This window comes from Schistocerca nitens, chromosome 3, assembly GCF_023898315.1.
Source record: "Schistocerca nitens isolate TAMUIC-IGC-003100 chromosome 3, iqSchNite1.1, whole genome shotgun sequence".
Lineage (NCBI taxonomy): Eukaryota > Metazoa > Arthropoda > Insecta > Orthoptera > Acrididae > Schistocerca > Schistocerca nitens.
The window spans coordinates 983,873,695-983,894,841 of record NC_064616.1 but is presented as its reverse complement, the minus strand read 5'-3'; the positions used below and the strand labels follow the sequence as shown (position 1 = coordinate 983,894,841).

Below are 21,147 nucleotides of genomic sequence, written 5' to 3'. Positions count from 1 at the left end.
GACACAATGTTGTATGGACTTTGTAATCTCTTCTGCTCAGTTTTTCGACCAACAGTGTCTTGTAGGGACCCGTTTTCAAATCTTGATGCAAGATTGTTCTCAGACTCTGGCCAGATAATCGTTAAGGCTAACACCTACTTTCTTGTGGAATGTCGAGAAGATTGTTGAACTGAACCCTTCACTGCAACAACATTTCCTGAGCACGTAGAAGCCCGTCATCGAGCTTACGGTTCAATGCAGAACCTGTCTCTTGAAAATTCAAAACCCACAAATAAATGATTTTCTCATTGGAAACAGGGTCCTGACAACCGAGCTTGAAGCAAACACAGAAGGCATGTTGTATGGTTATTTGCACTCCACCTTTTTAAATAAACTGCTCAAAGACAAAAGCGTGACATTCAGCTGACCAAAACATGTCATACACTGAAAATGGCATGTATGCAACTATTCAAGGACACATCCCCCACCACTCTACTCTGTTGCTGTCCGCTGCATGCTGCCTCTCAAATCGGGGAGTTCTTTCTGCTGCACCCTGTAGTTGAAGCCTTGGCACTGGACATGATTCAGATGCTCCAGTCCAGGATGTCACCGAGTGATGAAGGGAGCCTTTGCAATTGGTTTTTTTGGGTTGGTACGAGGATTAGGGGTGTATGAGGCTATTAATAAAGTCATGGGTACATAAAACTAAAACAAATTATTTACAGAAGAATGGAGAAACTAGTGTGAGCCGACATTTGAGAAAAGCACATTGTGGTCCATAGAAATGTATTACCACCTGAGGCAACACTGACCCAACAACTTATCTTAGAAGACAGACTGAATGAATGAAGCATTTGTAGATTTAGGGAAAGCTTTTTACAATGTTGGCAGGAATACACTCACTGAAATTCTGACAGTAGGAGGGATACAATACATGAAATGAAAAGTTATTCCCAACTTTTACAGAAATCAGATAAAATTTATAAGAGTCAAGGGGCATCAAAGGGAAGTGTTGATTGAGAAGGAAGTGAGACGGGGGACAGTCTGTCTCCAATGTTATTCTATCAGTATGTTGAGCAAGTAGTAAAAACCTAACAAAGGAGAAATTTGGAAGGAGAATCGAAGTTCCAGGAGAAGAAATGTCATTGTAATTCTGTCAGAGCACAGGACTTTAAAGAATAGCTGAAAACACAATGGATAACATCTCAAAATGAGATTAGGAGATGAATATCAACAGAAGGAAAACAAGGGTGACACAATGTTGACAAACTAACTTGGGCATTGCTGAGGTAATTAGGATATGAAACAAGATGTCTAAAGTGGTAGGTGAGTACTGTTATACGAACAGCAAAATGACTGACAATGACTAAAGTAGACAGGATATAAAATGCAGACTGGCTATAGCATGAAGCACATTTCTGAGAAAGGGGAATTAACATCTAACATACATTTAAGCAATAGGAAGTCTTTTCTGAATGTACTTGTGTGGAGTGTAGCCTTGAACTGAACAGGAATGTGGACAATAAGCAGTTCATACAAGAAGAAAATAGAAGCTTTTGAAATGTGGTGCTACATAAGAACACTGCAGATCAGATGGGTACATTGGATAACTACTAAGGAAGTACTGAAACTGGACAGAAAAGAAATATCCGGCACAACTTTATTAAAAGAAGGGACTGGCTGAGAGGTCACATCTGGAGGCATCAAGAAATCAGCACTTTAGTAATGGAGAAGTGTGGTGAGTAAATATTGTAGAGAGAGATCAAGGCTTGACTAGAGTAAACAGGTTAAAATGGATGTAGGTTCCAGTAGTTGTGCAGAGATGAAGAAGCTTGCACAGGATAGGCCAATGTGGTGAGCTGCCCACAATCTGGAGAGCTGCTCACAGTCAGTCATCGAGCTGGGGACTACAGCAATAACATGTATGGTATCACAACAGACTGTTGAAACAGAATTTCATTTCCAAACAAAGCTCCATTCTTTTAGTAATGTATTCTTTCCCATGCAGTATGTTGTCAGATCAGTGCAAATGGGTATCCTTCATTTTGATGAGTGTGCACCTCCATACAACCTGCTAACTTCAATGGAGAAGTAATATGTCACACTGTATGTCCATCAAAACTATTTTATTTTTATTACAGCATGGCACTGAGATACATACCTTTCTGTTGGTCAGTATTTAGGCCTCTAGAGGGCAACTGGGTGGGCTAATATACTCACTTTGTTCTAAAATGGGGCTATAACAACTTTACCACAAAGTATGCCAACCAGGATATACCAATTATGCCACATGTTTGAAACGTCATTTCTGGGTTGAGGCTTCCAATAGAAGCAAATGTTAAATCAACATATTTAAACATAGCCTTGGTAAGCTAATAACTTTTACAGCCTCTTCTGATGCATTTCAGATTCTCTCTTTTATAGAAAGTCTGACATAGTATTCAAGACAATCCTCCTACAATTTAACGTAGCTGGTTGTTTTATAATTAGATGATAGCAGCATCATGTTTATGTAAAGAGGTTTCCTAGGTGATGGTCTGTAAATATGTTTAATGATTGTATCCACAACTAAGAGTACAGGCAGAAGCACATACTCCCAGATGGACCCCTACTGGAACAGGAATATCACTTAGTAATATAGCAGAAAATCAGATGTGATTCTTCACATGGTGTAGTAAATTAATGCAATCTACTTATTCCCCACCAAAACCACACTCTCAATGGGGAAATCTTATCAGATTCATGGTATCCAGTCAAATACGTTCTAAAAGCCCAAGAGGAGACGATGTTAATATATTTCTTTCTTATGCTATTTCTCAATGAGTAAATACACTGCAACACATTTTCTTTTAGATGTGTACACTGGTGATAGTGTTGATAATCTGACAAACCCAGTTATGGAAAATATACTAAGAGCTCTTTGCTGTGTAGAGGAGAAGGTATACTGACATGCAGTCCGAACAATCTGAACACATCCCTCTCTACTTTCAGAAAGGAATGTGGTATTTTATCTGCTCTACTGTCTGGTATTCTTCTTGTTTATGATTTTGCTGTACAAATTGATCATTCATGCTATCCGAGTTCCAATATTATGATCTCCATAGTTCAACATGTAGATCATCTGCTGCCCCTATTGTTTTCCATGATAATGCTTTCATGATGGACTTCAGCAACTGTTGTTCAGAAGAACACAGATGCCTTTTTAACAATGAGTTATAAAAGTTTAGCACCATTTATACCAATCAGTTATTCACTTGATGTTTCTTAGCCAGCCAGTAAATGTGTATCGAGTTTCTTACAGATTTAAGTGAGGTGATTTTATTGAAATGACTCGCCAATTTCTCAGTGACAATTGTAGTTATTATGGCATACATTCTCCTTTTCTGTTCATTTTTGTTAACAAACTATTTAGTAGAGTTTGCTGATCTCTCCAATTTGTTCACGACATCGTTTGAAGAATCAACATACAGTAGTTAGTGACACACTGCAGATTTCTGAGCTCAATGTGGGAAGTTTTAAGCACACTGGAGTGATTACGAGGAAGTGTTTAACTGTGTTATATTTTTGAAGTAAATAAAACCTTTATTAATGGTTACCCCAAGGTGATGAGTGATGTTTGCGTCACCAATGAAGAAATATCTTGGGACCCTTTTCAAGGATTCAGCTAGGTCAAAGCTCTTCTGTTTTCTGTTGAAATAGAGAGGAATGGACTGCATATTACCACTGTATTACCCACTGGCAACCAGAAAATGCCAATAGCCCCATGTATTTTGTCCAACATAATATATGGGGAATAACTTAGTTTTTGCCATTTCTTAAATTAACAAATTCAGTTACATTTATATGACAGAATTGATAGGCTAACCAGTCACAGGGGCTGTTTTCTGGGCTTGCAGGTGATATACAGTTGTAAGCTTTAGGTACAGTTGATGGTAAACTATAATTTAACTACAAAATTGTAATAACTCATTTCAGTTGCTTATTTGGGCTGCAAGCTGACAAACATCTAACAGGGATACACCTCCTCTTACAGTCTAATTGTATAACTTTGACAGAACATTTAAATAATATCAAGAGCAAAGGTAACAACTCTGGGTGGATCATGGATGGAAAACTGGATTATTGGGCTGCAAAAGACACTTGGGATAGTCTGGTTTGTAACTGCACAAAAGCACATAATAATCTGGTAATACTGCATTAGTAGTTCTTATCATTCTGCTAACAAATTAAAGGTATATTGTGGAAAGAATCTCATTAATTGTTCCAACTATACAAGAAGTCACTAAAACTACATCAAGATTTCTCAGGTAAAACAACTACTTCCAGAACAATTACGTTGTTACTGAAAAGTTTAGCATAACATGAAGCCATCACATTCACAAAAGTCATACAAACATTTCCTAGAATCGTGCTACATAAGAAACATTACAAGAGCATTCAACTTCTACAGATTTTTTACATATCTGCCATCCATTCTACAAACTTCACCTCACATGAATCATCTTATTCAACTTCTGCATAATGGTACTATCCCACCAACCCATACATACTTCTGTAACAACCTGAGCATAACTAGTCTGAGTGCCCCCATATCTATTCCGAGCTCTACCCTCCTGTGCACTACCTTCTGCCTGGTTTCATCTATTTTCTGGATCTGACCTATACTTCCTCCCCTTCTTTATTCCCATTTCTTACAATCTCAAAACTGATGGGTCTCTAACAGAAAATAAATAAATTAAGTACTAAAATGTAAATGACTTTCTAATCACTCAATCTCTGTTAACTAATTTCCATATTAAACAACTCCTTGTACCCATAACCTGCAATCTCAATGATTTTAAGACAATGACAACACCATGTGAATTTTAATTTTAAAAAGTTTCACTAACTTATTTTAATGTTTTATATGCTGGGAGTGACAAAACCCACATAAATGTTAGATGTTTCAATTTTTTACATATTGCTTTCCGATTGGAGATAGCAGCTTGATAATGCCCAAGAGGAGGGGGGGGGGGGGGGCGAAATTGAGAAGTCTTTTATCTTTAATGTTAAAAAAATGGGCATTAAATAAATAAATAACCAAAAACATAAATAATAAAATAATTACATTGTAATTACATCTATGTCTGCACCTACACTCTGCAAGTCACCTTGTGGTGTGTAGCGGAGTGTTCTTTGTGCAACATTTTTCACTTCCCACTTTCCTGTTTGTTGAAAATGGTCTGTGGGAAGAATCATTGGGGGTAAGCCTTAAGGCTCGAATCTCTAATTTTATCTGCATGGTCTTTTCATGAGATATAGTAGGAGAAAGTAATATATTTGTTGACTCTTCTAGGAACACACCCTCTCAAAACTGTAACAGTAAACCACATGAAGCAGACCACCTCTCTTGCAGCATCTGCCACTGGGACTGGTTGATCTCCATGACACGTTTGTGCTTACTTAATGACCCTGTAATGAAATGCACAGCTCTTCTTTGGATGTTCTCTATCTCCTCTATTACTCATACCTGGTATGGATCTCATACAATGAGCAATATTGAAGTATTGGTCAAACGAGGGTTTTGTAAGCTAACCCTTTGTCGACATACTACATTTCCTGAGGATTCTTCCAATGAATCTCAGTCTGGCATCTACCTTTCCTGCAATTAGTTTTATCCGGTCACTCCACTTTAACTTGCTCTGTATGCATTTTCTCATATTTTATAGAAGTAACTGCTACCAGCGACTATTCTGCAATCGCATAATCATACAATATGGGTCCTTCTGTTTATGTACATCTGCAAAAACCCTCATGCAACCTCCCACATTGTCTACTATGTCATTTATGTATACTGTATAAACACTCCCTTGGGGTACACCCAAAGTTACTTTTACGTCTGAAGACTTCTCTTTGTTGAGAACAACATGCTGTGTTCTGTTTGCTAGAAACTTTTCAATCCAGTCATACAGTTGGTTTGATACTCCATATGCTCATACTTTGTTCATTAGGCAGTAATGTGGAATTGTATCAATCCCTTATACAAGTCCAGGAACATGGCATGGCATCTACCTGGGCACTGATATCTACAGCTTTCTGGGTATCATGGATGAACAGCCCAATCTGTGTTTCACACTATCATTCTTTATGGAACTCACATTGGATTCTTAAAGAGGAGATTTTTGTTCCCCAGAAATGTCACAGTACATGAGCACAAAAAATTTTCGAAAATTCTACAACAGATCAACGTCGGAGATATAGGTGTATAATTTTGTGCATCTGTTTGACAATGCTTCCTGAAAACAGGAATGACCTGTGGTTTTTTTCCGTCATCAAGAACACTTTGCCCGTCCAGAGACCTATGATACACTGCTGCTATAAGAGGGGCAAGTTCTTTTGCATACCCTACATAGAATTGTATCGATATCCTGCCAGGTCCCGTAACCTTTCTTCTGTTGAGTGACTTCAATAGCTTTTCTATCCCATGGTCATTTATTTTTATATCAGCCATTTTGTCATTCATGTGATGATTTAAAGCAGATACTACAGGGTGACCTTTCCTTGTGAAACAGTTTTGGAAAAACATGCTTAGAACTTAATTTTTTTGTGTGTTATCCTCTGTTTCAGTGTCATTATGGTCACAGATTGTCTGGCCAGATGGCTTCAATCCATTTACTGATTTAACATAATGCCAAAACTTCTTAGGATTTTCTGTCAGACTGGTAGATAGAATTTTACTTTCAATTTCATTGAATGCTTCACAAATGGCTCTCCTTACACTAAAATTGGCTTCATTTAGTTTTTGTTTGCCTGTGAGGCTTTGGCTGCATTTAAATTTGCAGTGAAACTGTCTTTGCTTTGTAGGAGTGTCAAACCACAGCGGGTCTTTTCCACCCCTCACAACTCTGCTTGGCACACATCTGTCTAAAGTGTATTGTACAATGCTCTTTAACATTCTTAGTAGTGGGGATGAAATTTTCATACTGAACACTCAGGTAACCTGGGATTTCTTCAACTTTTGTAGTCCTGTCTTCCTCAGTTGCGTGTAATATTATGGTATATTGATAATTTTTACTTATGGACCGTCTGACAGCAACTGAATATAACACAATTTTAGTGGCATACGCGTTTTGCCTTTATTTTCTGCAAGGCATCATCAGTGGCTTGGAATATGTACACATGTTAGCTGTGACAAAAATGTAAACTAAATAGCTAACATATGGCACTAAAATTGTGTTTTATTCAGTTGCTGTCAGACAGTCCACAAGTAAAAATTATCAATATACTGTAACCTGAGATTTGTTTCTTGTCACTCTTGCTAAGGAGAAAGGTCTTTGTACCTTTGTCTTCCTATTTATAGCTGCATTCAGTGATGTTCTAACAGCCTTATGTTTAATGACTTCACTGAGTTGAAAAGTTCACATCTGTTTGTCACCAACAAATCTAAGATGTTACCTTCACGAGATGGTTCTCTGACTAATTGCTGAAGGTAATTTTTGGATAATGCATTTAGAACAATTTCAAGTTATTTCCCACATTGAAATCTCCACCTAATACTACAAGAGACCAGAAAATTTATGTGAAATATCCACCAAGTTTCCCCTAAAATGTTCCACCATTACTGCTCCTGAGGTAGGGGGTTTACAAAAGCATCCAATGACCATGTTTGATTCACCTTCAACACTTGTCTTCTGCTACATTATTTCTCATTTGGAATCTGTACTAATCTCACTTGATATCATCATATTTCTTATGTCTATAAACATCCCTGCACCACCAGCATTCAACCTATCTTTGGTACATACATTCCAGTCAGAGTCTATAGTTATCTGGTTTCAGCATGCTTTCTGTCCCTAGTAATATCTGGGCATTGTTACTGTTATAAGTGCAACCAGTTAAAGGACCTTCCCATACACGCTCCCACAAATAACTTATTACATTAACATATTAACATTTTCTTTCTCCGAACTCCTACGGCGAATGCTACCCTAACTGCAATCAGAACACATCTTATCGGGCCTATGGAGGGATTTCTCTATACTAAAAAATCCATGATTACGCCATGTGTACTTTGCTATCTTCCTGCATGATGTGCATGCCTGATCCCTTGAGCAGAACCCTACCATTCTCCAATTAACACCAGAGATTGAGAAATCAGCATCCACAACTGTCACATAATTGTCTGTGGCTCTGGTTTAAGCCTTCCATTTGGCTCCAAAGCAGATGATCGTGATGGTCCTGGGAAGAATGCTGCACAATGATAGCTAAGTTTCTGTCCCATGGGCAAGGCTGGCTGTCCACACAAAAGCAGCCGGCTGGCTGTAGGAACTGAGAATGGTGTCTGAATCTAGGTGACAGGCATCATTCACACCTATGGGAGCCATGCTCTACAGTCAGATGCACCTAGTGTGCTGAAGTGCTGGCGTGGCAGAGGCTGCTCCACATCTCAGATGAGACTCCACTCGCAAGCAAACAAAGTGAATACTGGACTCCTTTTCTGACCCGCCTGAAGTTGGAGCTCCCCATGACAAAACAATCCAACACTCTGCACTTGTTCAGACCTCCAGAAAGATCGACCACAGCCCCAAAGATGAGGTAAACTGTGCTGGCTTAGATGTGCTTTCAACAGTAGGCAATTCCTCAAACCCGTTTATAAGATGAAAGGTGACTGCTGTGCAGCCATTACTCATGTTTGCCCTCAACTGAGAGATTTGCAATCCCATCGCTGTTTGCTAACTACCATCTGGAAAGTGTCGACTGGCCAGGATATGAGAATCAGAAGACAGAGTGACATCAGGGATCCTGGGCAACACTATAGGCTCCTGAGGCGCCAAAACATTTGTCTCATCTGCCCCACTGCCACCACAGACACATAGTAGCAGCCTGAAGGCTGCAGACCAGGACAACACAGCTTCCAGCTGTTTATGAATAGCATCCAATCCCCCTGCATCTGTACGTGCAGTCCGTATCCATCTTTAATCAATTTTTGTCTTTACCACAAGAAATGCAACACTAACACAAGAAGTTGCTGGCTGTAATCTAAGCTCTGTTGCTACACTACTCCTGACTTTTTAAAGTTTTTTACTACACAAGTCAGCTCCCACATAGTTAATGCACTGAAGTTTATACAAAAACCTAGAGTAAGTTAGTAAACACTAGTATATGCATTAAAATACATTGATACAATTCACTTCTTTGCAGAAGTACCTGAAAAACAAAAATTTAAATACTGCGCATGAAACAGAACTCTCTTCTACAGCACTTGGCACATCCATCAGCTCATCAACAGTTGCTTATTTCGAAAGAAAACATCCAGGAAAATGACTCCCTCAAGAAAATCTCACCTGTAACTTTGTAAAAAGCTTTCCTTATTTTTTAACTCCCCTTTCTCTCTCTCTCTCTCTCTCTCTCTCTCTCTCTCTCTCTCTCTCTTCCCCCCCCCCCCCGCCCCCCTGTCATCTGCTTCAAGCAAGTCAGAGAGAGAGAGAGAGAGAGAGAGAGAGAGAGAGAGAGAGAATGTGTGTGTGTGTGTGTGTGTGTGTGTGTGTGTAAGAGGGGGGGAGGGGGGGCAGAGAGAGGAGAGAGAAGGGTGTTCAGTATCATTTTCTCATCAGCAATATTTAGACACAAAACTTGAGTGAATTGCAGTAAAGAAGATAAAAGTGTGGCATACCTGATATTGGCTTCAAAAACTTGCACAACATTGTCCTTGTTGAAACTGACATTTAACAGAACTCGGCCAACTGCTCTCTGAAATTCAGTTGCATTTCCCATTATTGCCAATGTATCTAATGTGTCCACAAGAGTAAGACAATAATCCCCTAAGATATCATTTATGTTGATATTTGATCTGTAACAGAAAATTAAAATGTCACCACAACAAGCATTAGCAGAAAAAAAGACAGGCAAAAAAACAACCTTAACATTTATTTTAATAGCATAATATTTCTGCAGCAGTACACTAAATCAATCATTTATAAAGTGACAACACTTAATATAAGCTCGATTCTACTACGCATCTGTAAAATTAAAAATCATCATACAGTGTGTGATTGATTTTACTGATACAATGGCACAGCTAAAGAACTGGCAGACATATATTACATTTGTGCCTGTGATGGCTGCAAGAAAATGATGCAATATCACCTGTACATTACTTATTTACTACTATGAAGACCTGTGGGTAACTATGACAAAGAGCTGCAAGTGAGTTTCTGTTTTGGTTTGTTCGTTCTTCATGCTGGATTCCACAGTTATTAAAAAATCGGTGGACGGTAACCATGGTTCTGCTGCAGCTGTCATCTTATAACAACACTTTAGTTGACACTATTGGCCAATTAAATTCAGTGGTCATTATGAAGTGTTTTTGTACCTATGATCATAACAACAACAACCATTATCACCATCACCATCAGCTGTACTACTATATAGACAAGTCCCTGTTTAACGTTGTTACCAAAAATCTTGACAGTACTTTACCAATTCACTTCTTTTTACATAATACTCTAATAAACATTAGGACAGACAAATGCAGTATTCTTTAAAAAAATTACAATGTACAGATTTTCTGTTTAAACCAACTGTGAGAAATTGTTTCTCCCATACACATGGTGTCCGTAAAGTTCCGGTTTCCGACACTATAGAAATAGAGCCACTGTTCAGAATGTCATCAAAAGGGTTCAAATGGCTCTGAGCACTATGGGACTCAACATCTGAGTTCATCAGTCACCTAGAACTTAGAGCTAATTAAACCTAACTAACCTAAGGACATCACACACATCCATGCCTGAGGCACGATTCGAACCTGCAACCGTAGCGGTCGCACAGTTCCAGACTGAAGCGCCTAGAACTGCTTGGCCACACCGGCCGGCTCAGAATGTCACTAAATTTGAACAGTATATTATTGCCACAGGGGGAAATGTCATAGAAGAAAAAAATAACAAAAATTAGACCAATAGATGGTGCTACAAACCTACTGCAGTCGTATCAGGCATGCAGGTGATACTCCAACATGGTGCGTGACAGGTGGCAGATAGGGAGGTCCTCGCAGACCAAATGCACAACAGTACTTGTTACTCAGATCTTGTTCCATATGAGATTGACTACCTCTGAAAGTCAAATGTGGAAATAAATCTTTTGAGGAGAAGTCCACCTCTTGGCAATTATCAAGGGAGACTGCACTTGGATATGATGAGCAGTCACTTGAAAAATGACTTAGTGAGTCCAAGCATCTGAAAATATGCAAGACTGACAGAAGATCAAAACTGAGACTCCAGGCAGCGCACAAACTACATAGAAACACACAACATAAATTACATCATACGTCCAGGGAAACCCAAAATTTTGGCAGCTGAAACGGACCACAAAGTGATTTTAATGACTGGACTGCAGGAAATGAGAAAACTGATCAGAAACCAACAGAATCACAAAGATATAGGATTTATAAGGAAATAACAGGAAAAAAAGAAATGAAGCAATGTCCACAGTTTGAAATGAGATTTATGGTCAGTCTCAAAATAACTGAATCTGTAACAGAATTTAAACCACAATCTCCCAGGCTACCAACACTAACTATAAAAGCTGCAAATAAAATATACACCATAATAAACGCCCATGCCCAAAATAATGACACAATGATAAGAAAGAACAGAGAGAAGCTGTGGATGACTTTTGGGAGCCTTTAGATCAGATGACAACGAACACACATAAAAATCACACCAAAATTTTAACTGGAGATTTTAATGTACAGTTAGGAAGGGAAAGGCGATATGGAGACATAATAGGGAAATTCCTAGCACAATGATGATGAAACAGGAATGGCACGAGACTGGTGAAATTCTGTTGAAACCATGACATGATCTCAAAGTCAACATACTTCAAGGAAAATGCAAATAAGCTCAAAACTTGGAAACATCCAGAGTGGAAAAAGGAGAATGGCAACCAGATCACGTTTGCATGGATAAAAATTATCACAGAGAAATCTACAATTTTCAAGTTATGAGAGGGACACATCATTACACGATAAAAATTAAGTTCACCTCATTGACATGATAAAAATTAATCTCACCCCATTGACAAAGAAAAAAATCCCACCCCAAAAACAAGAGAAGCTACTATGACCCTCATAAACTGATATGTAACAAGGAATACAGAAACAAACAAGGAATATAAAAATAACAGATGATCTAGAGGAAATAGTTCCCCAGTTGAAACAAATAGCTGAACAGGTAGCTCTAATAAATCCATGGAAAAAACACCCGTGATGGAACAATGGGTGTGATAGAACAGTGGTAGATCAACAACAAGCTTAGTTAAGTTATCAGAGTTATGAAACAGAAGAAAAACACTTCGAACTCACATAACAAAGAAAGATAACCCAAAAAATAAGAAGGGTTAAACACCAATATCAAAAAGATATACTTCTAATTATAGAAATAAATAGCAAGAAAACAAACTCAAGGGATTACTACAAAATATTTAGCAGACAACTACGAAGATATGACCCACCAACATTAATGTTAAAGGATAAAAATAACGATATGGTCCATAGCAGTAGAAAAAACACACAAATTTTAAGAGAAACATTTAACAAATTACTAAATTGCGAAGACTCTTCACAACTACTTCAAATAAACACAGATACCGCTGTCAAAACACCAGCAGAAAATATAAGCCCACCCGAAATCCAAGAAGTCTACAAAGCTTTGAAAGAGCTCAAAAACTACAAAGCAAATTGAGAAAATCAAATGTTTGCAGAACTTTGGAACTATGCAGCAGCAACACCACTACATAGTGAAAATCTGGAACAAAGAATAACTACCAGAACATTGAAACACAATTTTAATCCATCCATTACACAAAAGAGTACACAAATGAAATATGAACAACTATACACACATTTCCCTTTTGGATATCTCATACAAAGTCATGTCAACAATTCTATACTGTCATTATAAATTTCAACTTGAAGTGGAACTATGAGGATACCGAGGAGGATTTAGGCCCTGGAGAAGCTGCCCAGAACAGATCACTGGAAATGGATTATGACAAAAGAAGACAGAAAGATGAAGTCATAGCTTTTGCAGACCTCAGAAAAGCTTATAATTATATACACAGAGCTTCAGTGATGAAGATACTAAGGAATTTCGGTCTCCATCCCAAATTAATAAAAATGATAAACTTAACTCTAACAAACAACATATCTGTAGTAGAGTTCACAGGAGAAATATCCGAGCCATTTACAATTAAAATAGGGTTAAGACAGGGAGATGGTTTATTGCCATTAGTTTTCAACTTTGCTCTGGAGTACATGATGAAGGAATAGTACAAGCAAAATCCTAGAAACATAAGAACAGGAAAGGAGAAAGATCAAATAAACTTAAATTGCTTGCGATTCGCAGACGACTTAGTTTTACAAGCAAATAATATTCAAGAAGCCGGAAATCAAACAACAAGCACACAAAATAGAGCACAAAAATAGAACTCCAGACATCATTCGAAAAGACTGAGAATGGCAGCAGATCCACTAGTAGCCAACCAAATAACAGTATATAACAGGAAAGCAAAAACAATGATACAATTTAAATATCTAGGACAAATTATAGCGCTCAACTTGGCGATAACCTGTGTGGCAAGAAAGAGCTAACAAAATGTTTATTAGTCAAATTAAAACATTACAAGATGGTGGTTTAACCAGAGGTCACATACAGAAGTGAAACTCTTTTCAAAGTCACCCAGAAAAATCCTGAAGTAGAGAGAATAATAACTAGAAAATGCATAAATAAGAAATATCTGAAAAATGGACAATGGCAGATAGTGCCAAACGAAGTGGTGCACAGGGAACTGGAACCCATCACAGATACAATACGGAAAAAAAGGGGAGAGAGAGAGAGAAACTTTGCAACAAGTGGGATAGATAAGGGAAATCACAGACAATATGAAAGAGCTACAGTTACTCCTGGATGATTTGCAAAACGAAACAGAAAATTTAAAGAAATTTAAAAACATAAAAGTACGATTCAAGCCAAAAATAGACAATGATAAACAATAAAAAGGATACAAAGGATATTTATATGGATGAGGAATGACAAAAATGATCAGAAAAAATGAAAAGATACTAGGCAATTCATAAAGAAAACCTACTGAAGAAGGTGACCAGAAAATGATTGGCTGAAGTTGTCCAACAATGTCGTAAAAGCAGCAGCAGCAGCAGCAGCAGCAGCAGCAGAAGAAGAAGAAGAAGAAGGTACTGTAAGCATCAGAATATATATACCAACAGATAACCGGCATACGGCTGTTCCTCAGTTTATACCCAAGACACCCAACATGACTGTCTCCATGACCGTGTGCCAATAACCCTACAGAAGTTACAGACACTCAAGTGTACGATAAAAAGCATTAGTCCAATGTCTGCTAAAGGTCTAGAGAAAATGAATAGAAAATTTGTAAAGACAAGTTCTTTTGAAGTGCAGTGTGGCAGAGGGAGAAAAGCAGTCGATCTGACGTCTGTCGAAGATGTGGCCACAACATTGCAGGATGGGTCGAGCAGTGGTGTGCAAGCATACAGTGCATGGAGAATCGCCTGAACATTGGACATGCCTGCTAGCACAGTGTATAAAATCCTATGAAACATCCTGCACTGCTATCCATACAAACTCACCCACGTTCAAGAATTGCTTCCTGTTGACCTGCCAGCAAGACAAATTTTCACTCTCGAATGTCTTGCTCGCACGGACGTGAATAATGAAAGTCCACGGAACAGTGTGGACAGACAAAGCCTGTTTCCATCTCCAAGGACACGTATGCAGAATTGCAGAACATGGGCAGTGGAAAATCTGCATGCACAACAACCAGTACCACTTCGTTCTGCAAAACTGACTATGTGGTGTGGGTTTGATAACACTGTTTATTGTAGGGCCATCTTTTTTTAATGATACACGTCCTACAGGTCCTGTTACCTGTACCGTTGCTGGCAAATGCTATGAGAGTCTTTTGTGCACTAACATAATTCCAACCCTTCAACAGCGTGGAAGTGTGGGTAGGATGATTTTTATGCAAGATGGCCCTCTTACGCACATTGCCAGCCACTCAGGTGGCTGGTACAGAGGCATTTCGAAAGTGTTACAATTCTCAGCCACAATTTCCCAACAGCCTGGCTTTCCAGATCACTTGTCTTCATCCGTGTGATTTCTGGCTGTGGGGTTATCTGAAAGATGATGTGTTTAGCGCCCCAGCTACGAACGTATTTGAATTGAAGGCACGCACTGAGCAATGTATTCTGAATGTGACCCCCAAAACACTCCGATCTGTTGTGGACCGTGCTATTTGTCGATTAAGCTGATTCTCGATTTAAACTTGTGGCAGAATACAGTGGCCAGCATACTGAACGTGTCTTGCGTCAGTCTCACAACAATTAGAAACCAGTGCCACATTTTATACTGTTTTTAACCTATGTCACTTTGGTTATTATGCAGTTTTTGGACTCGGGAAAATTAAAAACTGATTTTTCCCATCCAAGGAGGTATGACCTACCCACAGTGTATGGGCTCACCTAACTAACAGTACCAGTGTACTAACAACTGTTGACTGCCGAACATGCGCAATCATTCATATTGAAGAGTAAGGTTGATGTAACGTGCAATTCAAACCACAACTGTCATATTGATATTCACCTGTCATTTGTAGCTCATCCTATTAAGTTAAGATGCTTACAGTGTCATGTATTGGTACAATTTTTGTTAAATTTTCCAAGGCATTCCCCCCCCCCTCCCCTCCCCCCCCCCATGTCAATAACATGCTGTTCAAATTTGACATCTTTTTGAGCAGTGATTCTCTTCCTACAGCATTTTGAAACTTTAATTATGGGCACCCTGTATATTCTTCCTCCTTGTTTATAATTTCAAACACAGGATGTGTATATAACAATGTACTGTTTTGTTTTGTGTTCTTTCTCACTATTGGGACAGTTTTACAGAAAATGGGGAAACTGTATTTATGTTTTATCAGCTTATGATTAGAATACCACTACAGAAACTGAACACCTGAAACTTTATAATCCTACCCACTTGCAGGTTGAAACTATGCGATTTACTGTCATCGAATCTACTATATTCAGAGATCCGGCAGCTGGAGAGGTCTCTCTCATACCCCGTATACCAACAATTGCAACTGATTTACCCAGGTATGAGAACAGAGAGAGAGGTGTGAAGAAAACTGACATAGGCGGCAGGGGGGAGGGGGGGGGGGAGGAGGAGGAGAAGGAAGGAATTTAGGATGTATATCCAATTCCTACATGCATTTAGCTATTAATAACGTAGTTATTTCCATGTTCTGTAAATCATAATCACTATAAGCATTATGATGTGAAATGTGTCAGTTGAACAGGAAATTGCAGAGACAATTAGTACGAGCCAAAACATTATGACCACTTTCTTAACAGCGTCTTTGTCTACCTTTGAAATGCAAAATACAGCATGGTGTGGATTTGACAAGTTCTTGGTAGGTTTTCTGAGGTATGTGGGAGCAGATTGCAATGAACAGGTCATGCAATTCCTGTAAATTACTGGCCGGTAGTTTGTGGGCACACAGCTGACACCCGATAACATCCCATTGTGTTCCATCAGGTTCAGGCCAGGCGAATTTGGTGTCCAGATACCAATGTGAGTTTATCATCGTGCTCCTGTTCCCGTGCACGATTCTTGCCTTGTGACATGAACTGGAGGAAGCCAATGTAATTGGGGAAGACATCAAGCATAAAGAGATGCAGGTAGTCCACAATAATGTTCATGTAGTCCACATCTGTCACGGCACCTTTAGTTACTACCAGAGGTCCCATGGAAGTGCAAGTGAATGTCCAATATAGCAGCGGTCGTCAAATTTTTTTGCTGAAGAGCCAATACTGATACAGGGGGCAGCACCTCAGGCTGCATATGTACTGATCTTGTTACTAACCGGTAACCTACATAAATTAGTATTATCAGGTTTGACTCGATGGGGAAGCAGTTGTGCCCAGTGACAGTGCTTACTTTAAACAGTAAAGGGTATGCAGTCAGTCACAAATAATGTTAATTGCACATCCAGATTTCGGTCACTGCGTGGCCATCTTCAGTGCAGTAAATGTAAGTTAAAACACTGAAACCACTTCTATATGATAAATGCACATAGTATCAATTCAACTTTTGACATAATTAGTCCAGTTGGGACTATGTGCATATATAACTGGATTTAATGTTTTAACTTAAATTTACTGCACTGACCACAGATACACAGTGACCGAGATGTGGATGCACAATAAATGTTATCTGCGACTGTTTGCTGTACCCTTTACTACTTGACATAAATCAATATGTTGTGAGGCCCAAATGGACTAACTATAGGAAGGTCCAGTAAGGCCACCAATACTGACTGTGAAAAGTTGACAATTCTGAACACTTTGCGTCAACAGGTCTCTGCTTCAGATTCCTGCCAGCCTCAGGAACATTAAAGTTGACACTGTAATAGCCTGACAACGTGTTATTGTGTTGTCTTTGTGGGCAGATGGTTGGATGATTAATAACAGTAATCGTGCTTATATTTAAATGCATAATGCAATATGAGTCACAATCACAAATGTTTACTACATATTTTGAATGAAATTTTTTCTTCTACTCATTGCTTTGTATTATAGTAGCCTTCATTTAATTCTTCTTCCATATTACAAATATGTACGTCACTTTAAGATGACTCTCTCTGTAACACACATCCACGAATCCACTACCTGCAGAGCCTCATGTTCAACAGTGTGCTCTGGATAACTAATGAAGAGGTTGAATCATATCTACACTACACAAGCCACCTTACAGTGTGTGGTGTAGGGTACTTTGTGTACCACTTTAATCTCCCCCTTCCCCGTTCCAGTTGCAAATGACGCGAGGGTAGAACAATTGTCTATAAGCCCAGGTGTGAGCTGAAATATCTCTAATTTTACCTTCATAGTCATTTTGCAAGATATAGGTAGGAGGAAGCAATATATTGGTCGATTGTTCTACAGTGTACACCCTCAATTTTAACAGCAGGCCACTAAACCAAAACCCTATTCATAATGCCTCTCTTGCTGCATCTGCTACTGTAGTCGAACAAGTATATCTTGCGAAACTTGAGCTCACTACATGAACCTATGACAAGATGTGCTGCTGTTCTTTGGCTCTTCTCTATTTCTTTTATCAGTCCTATTTGGTTTGGGTCCTACTCTGATGAGCAATACTCACCTAATGGTTTAACTAGGTTTTGAGATTACCTTTTTTGTGTGTGGACCTCAGAGCACACTTCCTGAGAATTCTTTCAATATATCTCACCATCAATCTGGCATCTGCCTCTCTTAGAAGTAGTTTATGTGATTGTTCAACTTTAAACCACTCCGTACACACACTTCTGTGTATTTAATGAAAGTAACCATTTCCGGTGATTGTTCTGCAATTGTGTAATCGTACAATAATGGGTCTTTCTATTTATAAATGCACAATACATTACAATTGTTTATGCTGAGGGTCAACTGCCAATCCCTGCACCGAGCACTGATCCAAGTTCTTTAACATACCACAACAAGTGTGAAAAGTAACTGTCCCATTACACTACCTCGGGGTAGGTTCAAACTTATTTCTAACTTCTATACTTTAAGATTTCTCTCTGTTACGAATGACATGTTGTGTCTGTTTACTAAGAACACTTCAAACTAGTCACACAGCTGGTCTGCGGTTCCATAAGCTCGTATTCTGTTCATTAGGCAACAGTTCAGAACCACATAGAATACCTTTCAAAAATCAAAGAGCACGTTATCAACACGGGTGCCAGTACCTACTGCTTTCCAGTTTTCATGAACTAACAGGGTGAAATGGATCTGTTAAGGGAATCCCAGTCGATTCCTACAGCGGTGATTTTTGGTCTCCAGAAATGCCGTAATAAGTGATCATAAAATATGTTCTACAATAATATGAAAGACTGAGTCAGTGATAAAGGTCTATAATTGTGTGCTGCTGTTTGATGATACACACTTTTTCCAATCACTAGGAACACTTAACTCCTCCAGCAACCTAGGGTACACTGCTGTAGGAAGAGGAGCAAGTTCTTTTGCATACTGTATGAGAATCGTACAGGTAACCTGTTAGGTTCAGTTGCCTTTCCTCTGCTGAGCAATTTTAACTGACTTTCTAGATTAGATTAATACATGTTCCATAGATCATGAATACGACACTTCGTAATGACGTGGAATGTGTTAGGTTAATAAAAGATGTCTGTACAAGATATTACATTACACAAAATATTGCATGACACTAATGTTTAAGTTGCTGTGGGACAACACTTCATTACATTACTTTTTCAAATACTTTCAAAAAATACATCAGTAAGGAAGTTGGCTGATAATTATTTTAACTCTTTCTTGTCAACTTTATACGAAAGAAGTTTAACGACATATTTTAATCTGTCCGCAAAAGTTTCCTTTGCCAGTGATGCATTATATGATGTTATTTATTAAGTTAGAACAATTCTTTAGAATTCTGTTTGAAATTCCATCAACACCATATGAACTTCCATTTTTGAGAACTTTTGTATGTCTTAATTTCACTGTAGAATATTGGGGCTACTTGTAGTTCCTTAAAGTTTGATGGAATTTCATTTTTAATATATTCTCTTGCTTCTTCCTCTGAACCATTTAATCCTATTTCTGCTGCTACATTTAAAAAGTGATTTTTAATAGTACTCTCAATTCATGAATTATCATCCACATCATTGTTATTCAGCTTAATTATGACACCATCTTCTGAATATTTCACAATATTCCACATAGTCTTAATCTCTTTATCGGATTTATTTTCTGCCATGATGCACATATTTTTGGATATTTTAATGACATTCCTTGAAATATTACATTTTTTTGTACAATGCAAGTAACACCATGCAAGGGGGAATGTTCTGTCTGTATGTGTTTTAATTCCACACTCAAATGGGCAGTGGGCTGGAGCACAATTATGTAGAGGATACATTACTCTTCATACCACCAAAGGCGGATCACATCTTCCAGCAGGAGAGGCAGGGTAACCCACAGGAAGTGCAGATATGCCTCGACTGAGGTGATTTGGAAGGATGACAGGTCCTTAGAGAAGGTCGCCAATAATTCCCGCCCGCACACTGAGGCTGAACTTATGCCAATGGCTGACTCCGACCATACCATGTGGATATTGTGTAGCTGACACGTAGGTGTTGCAGAGGTTGATGGTACTGACACTAGAAAAAGGTGGCACAGTCTTTGAATATGATGGATGATGGAAATTCCAGGTGTATCGTAGCCTGTGTGATGAACCGGTGACAAAACTGTCATGGCAGATGCAAGTCTGTATGTAGTAAGGTCTGCATGCATTTTAAATGATACAGTTAGCAGGAGATGTTATTGAGAATGTTCAACACAGTCATCTGGCTTAACCCATGATGGCAGACCTTGTGTTTGGTGCTGATGCCATGGTCATTCTACGGTGTTCAACACCTTTTCTCTCCACCCTCAAGTGGGTGTATCTCCCTTGCAATGAGTATCAGGGCGCATGTCCATATGATCGTTTTTGCTCATTTCGTCTCAGGGATTATTTCCTGCAGTTTGTCCCCATTTAGCAAAATCACCCTGGACCTTAATTCATTCCACTTATTCCTAAAACATTATTTCCTACTTTATAAGAAAATGTTTCAGAGCTATAAGGTGTTACATGGTTTATTTTCATGAATTGTGCATCGTGATCAGATAGTCCATTAACAATAGGGCACACGTTAACTGTTTCACCCTGAGCATCGTATATAAAAATGTCCGCAGAGTCCTGTTACCATACTACACCGCCAAAAACCACTTTGGAAGCTGTTAATGATTCTCCTGGTTTCAAGACACTACTTGCTTTGAAAGTTCACCATTCATTCCACAGTCTTCCCCACTGGCTTGACAAAGCAAATCTGCAAAAGCTACTTGGACATGTAAGAATTTTTCCCAGCTTTAGGAGAGGGGACACAACAGCCTCTTGCTACAGGTTGGGGCAATTCTATCGAGGCTAAGTTTTAATAAAACATCAACAAGAATCACTTCAGATTTTACATTTAAATGTTGCAATTGAATAGTGTGTGGGCCTGGAGCTGTGCTATTTGCCTCTGATGGGATGGATCCTTATCCCCACTTGG

General features: G+C 38.7%; 1 protein-coding gene across 1 annotated transcript in view; it reads right to left on the bottom strand.

Annotated features, from left to right (window-relative positions):
- The window catches only part of LOC126249047 (ER degradation-enhancing alpha-mannosidase-like protein 1), a 182,535-nt gene that overhangs the window by 142,855 nt on the left and 18,533 nt on the right, over positions 1 to 21,147 (bottom strand). Inside the window, exon 2 of the mRNA XM_049950674.1 lies at positions 9,632 to 9,808. Coding sequence (XP_049806631.1) covers positions 9,632 to 9,808 — 177 coding nt within the window. The remainder of the gene's footprint in view (positions 1 to 9,631; positions 9,809 to 21,147) is intronic.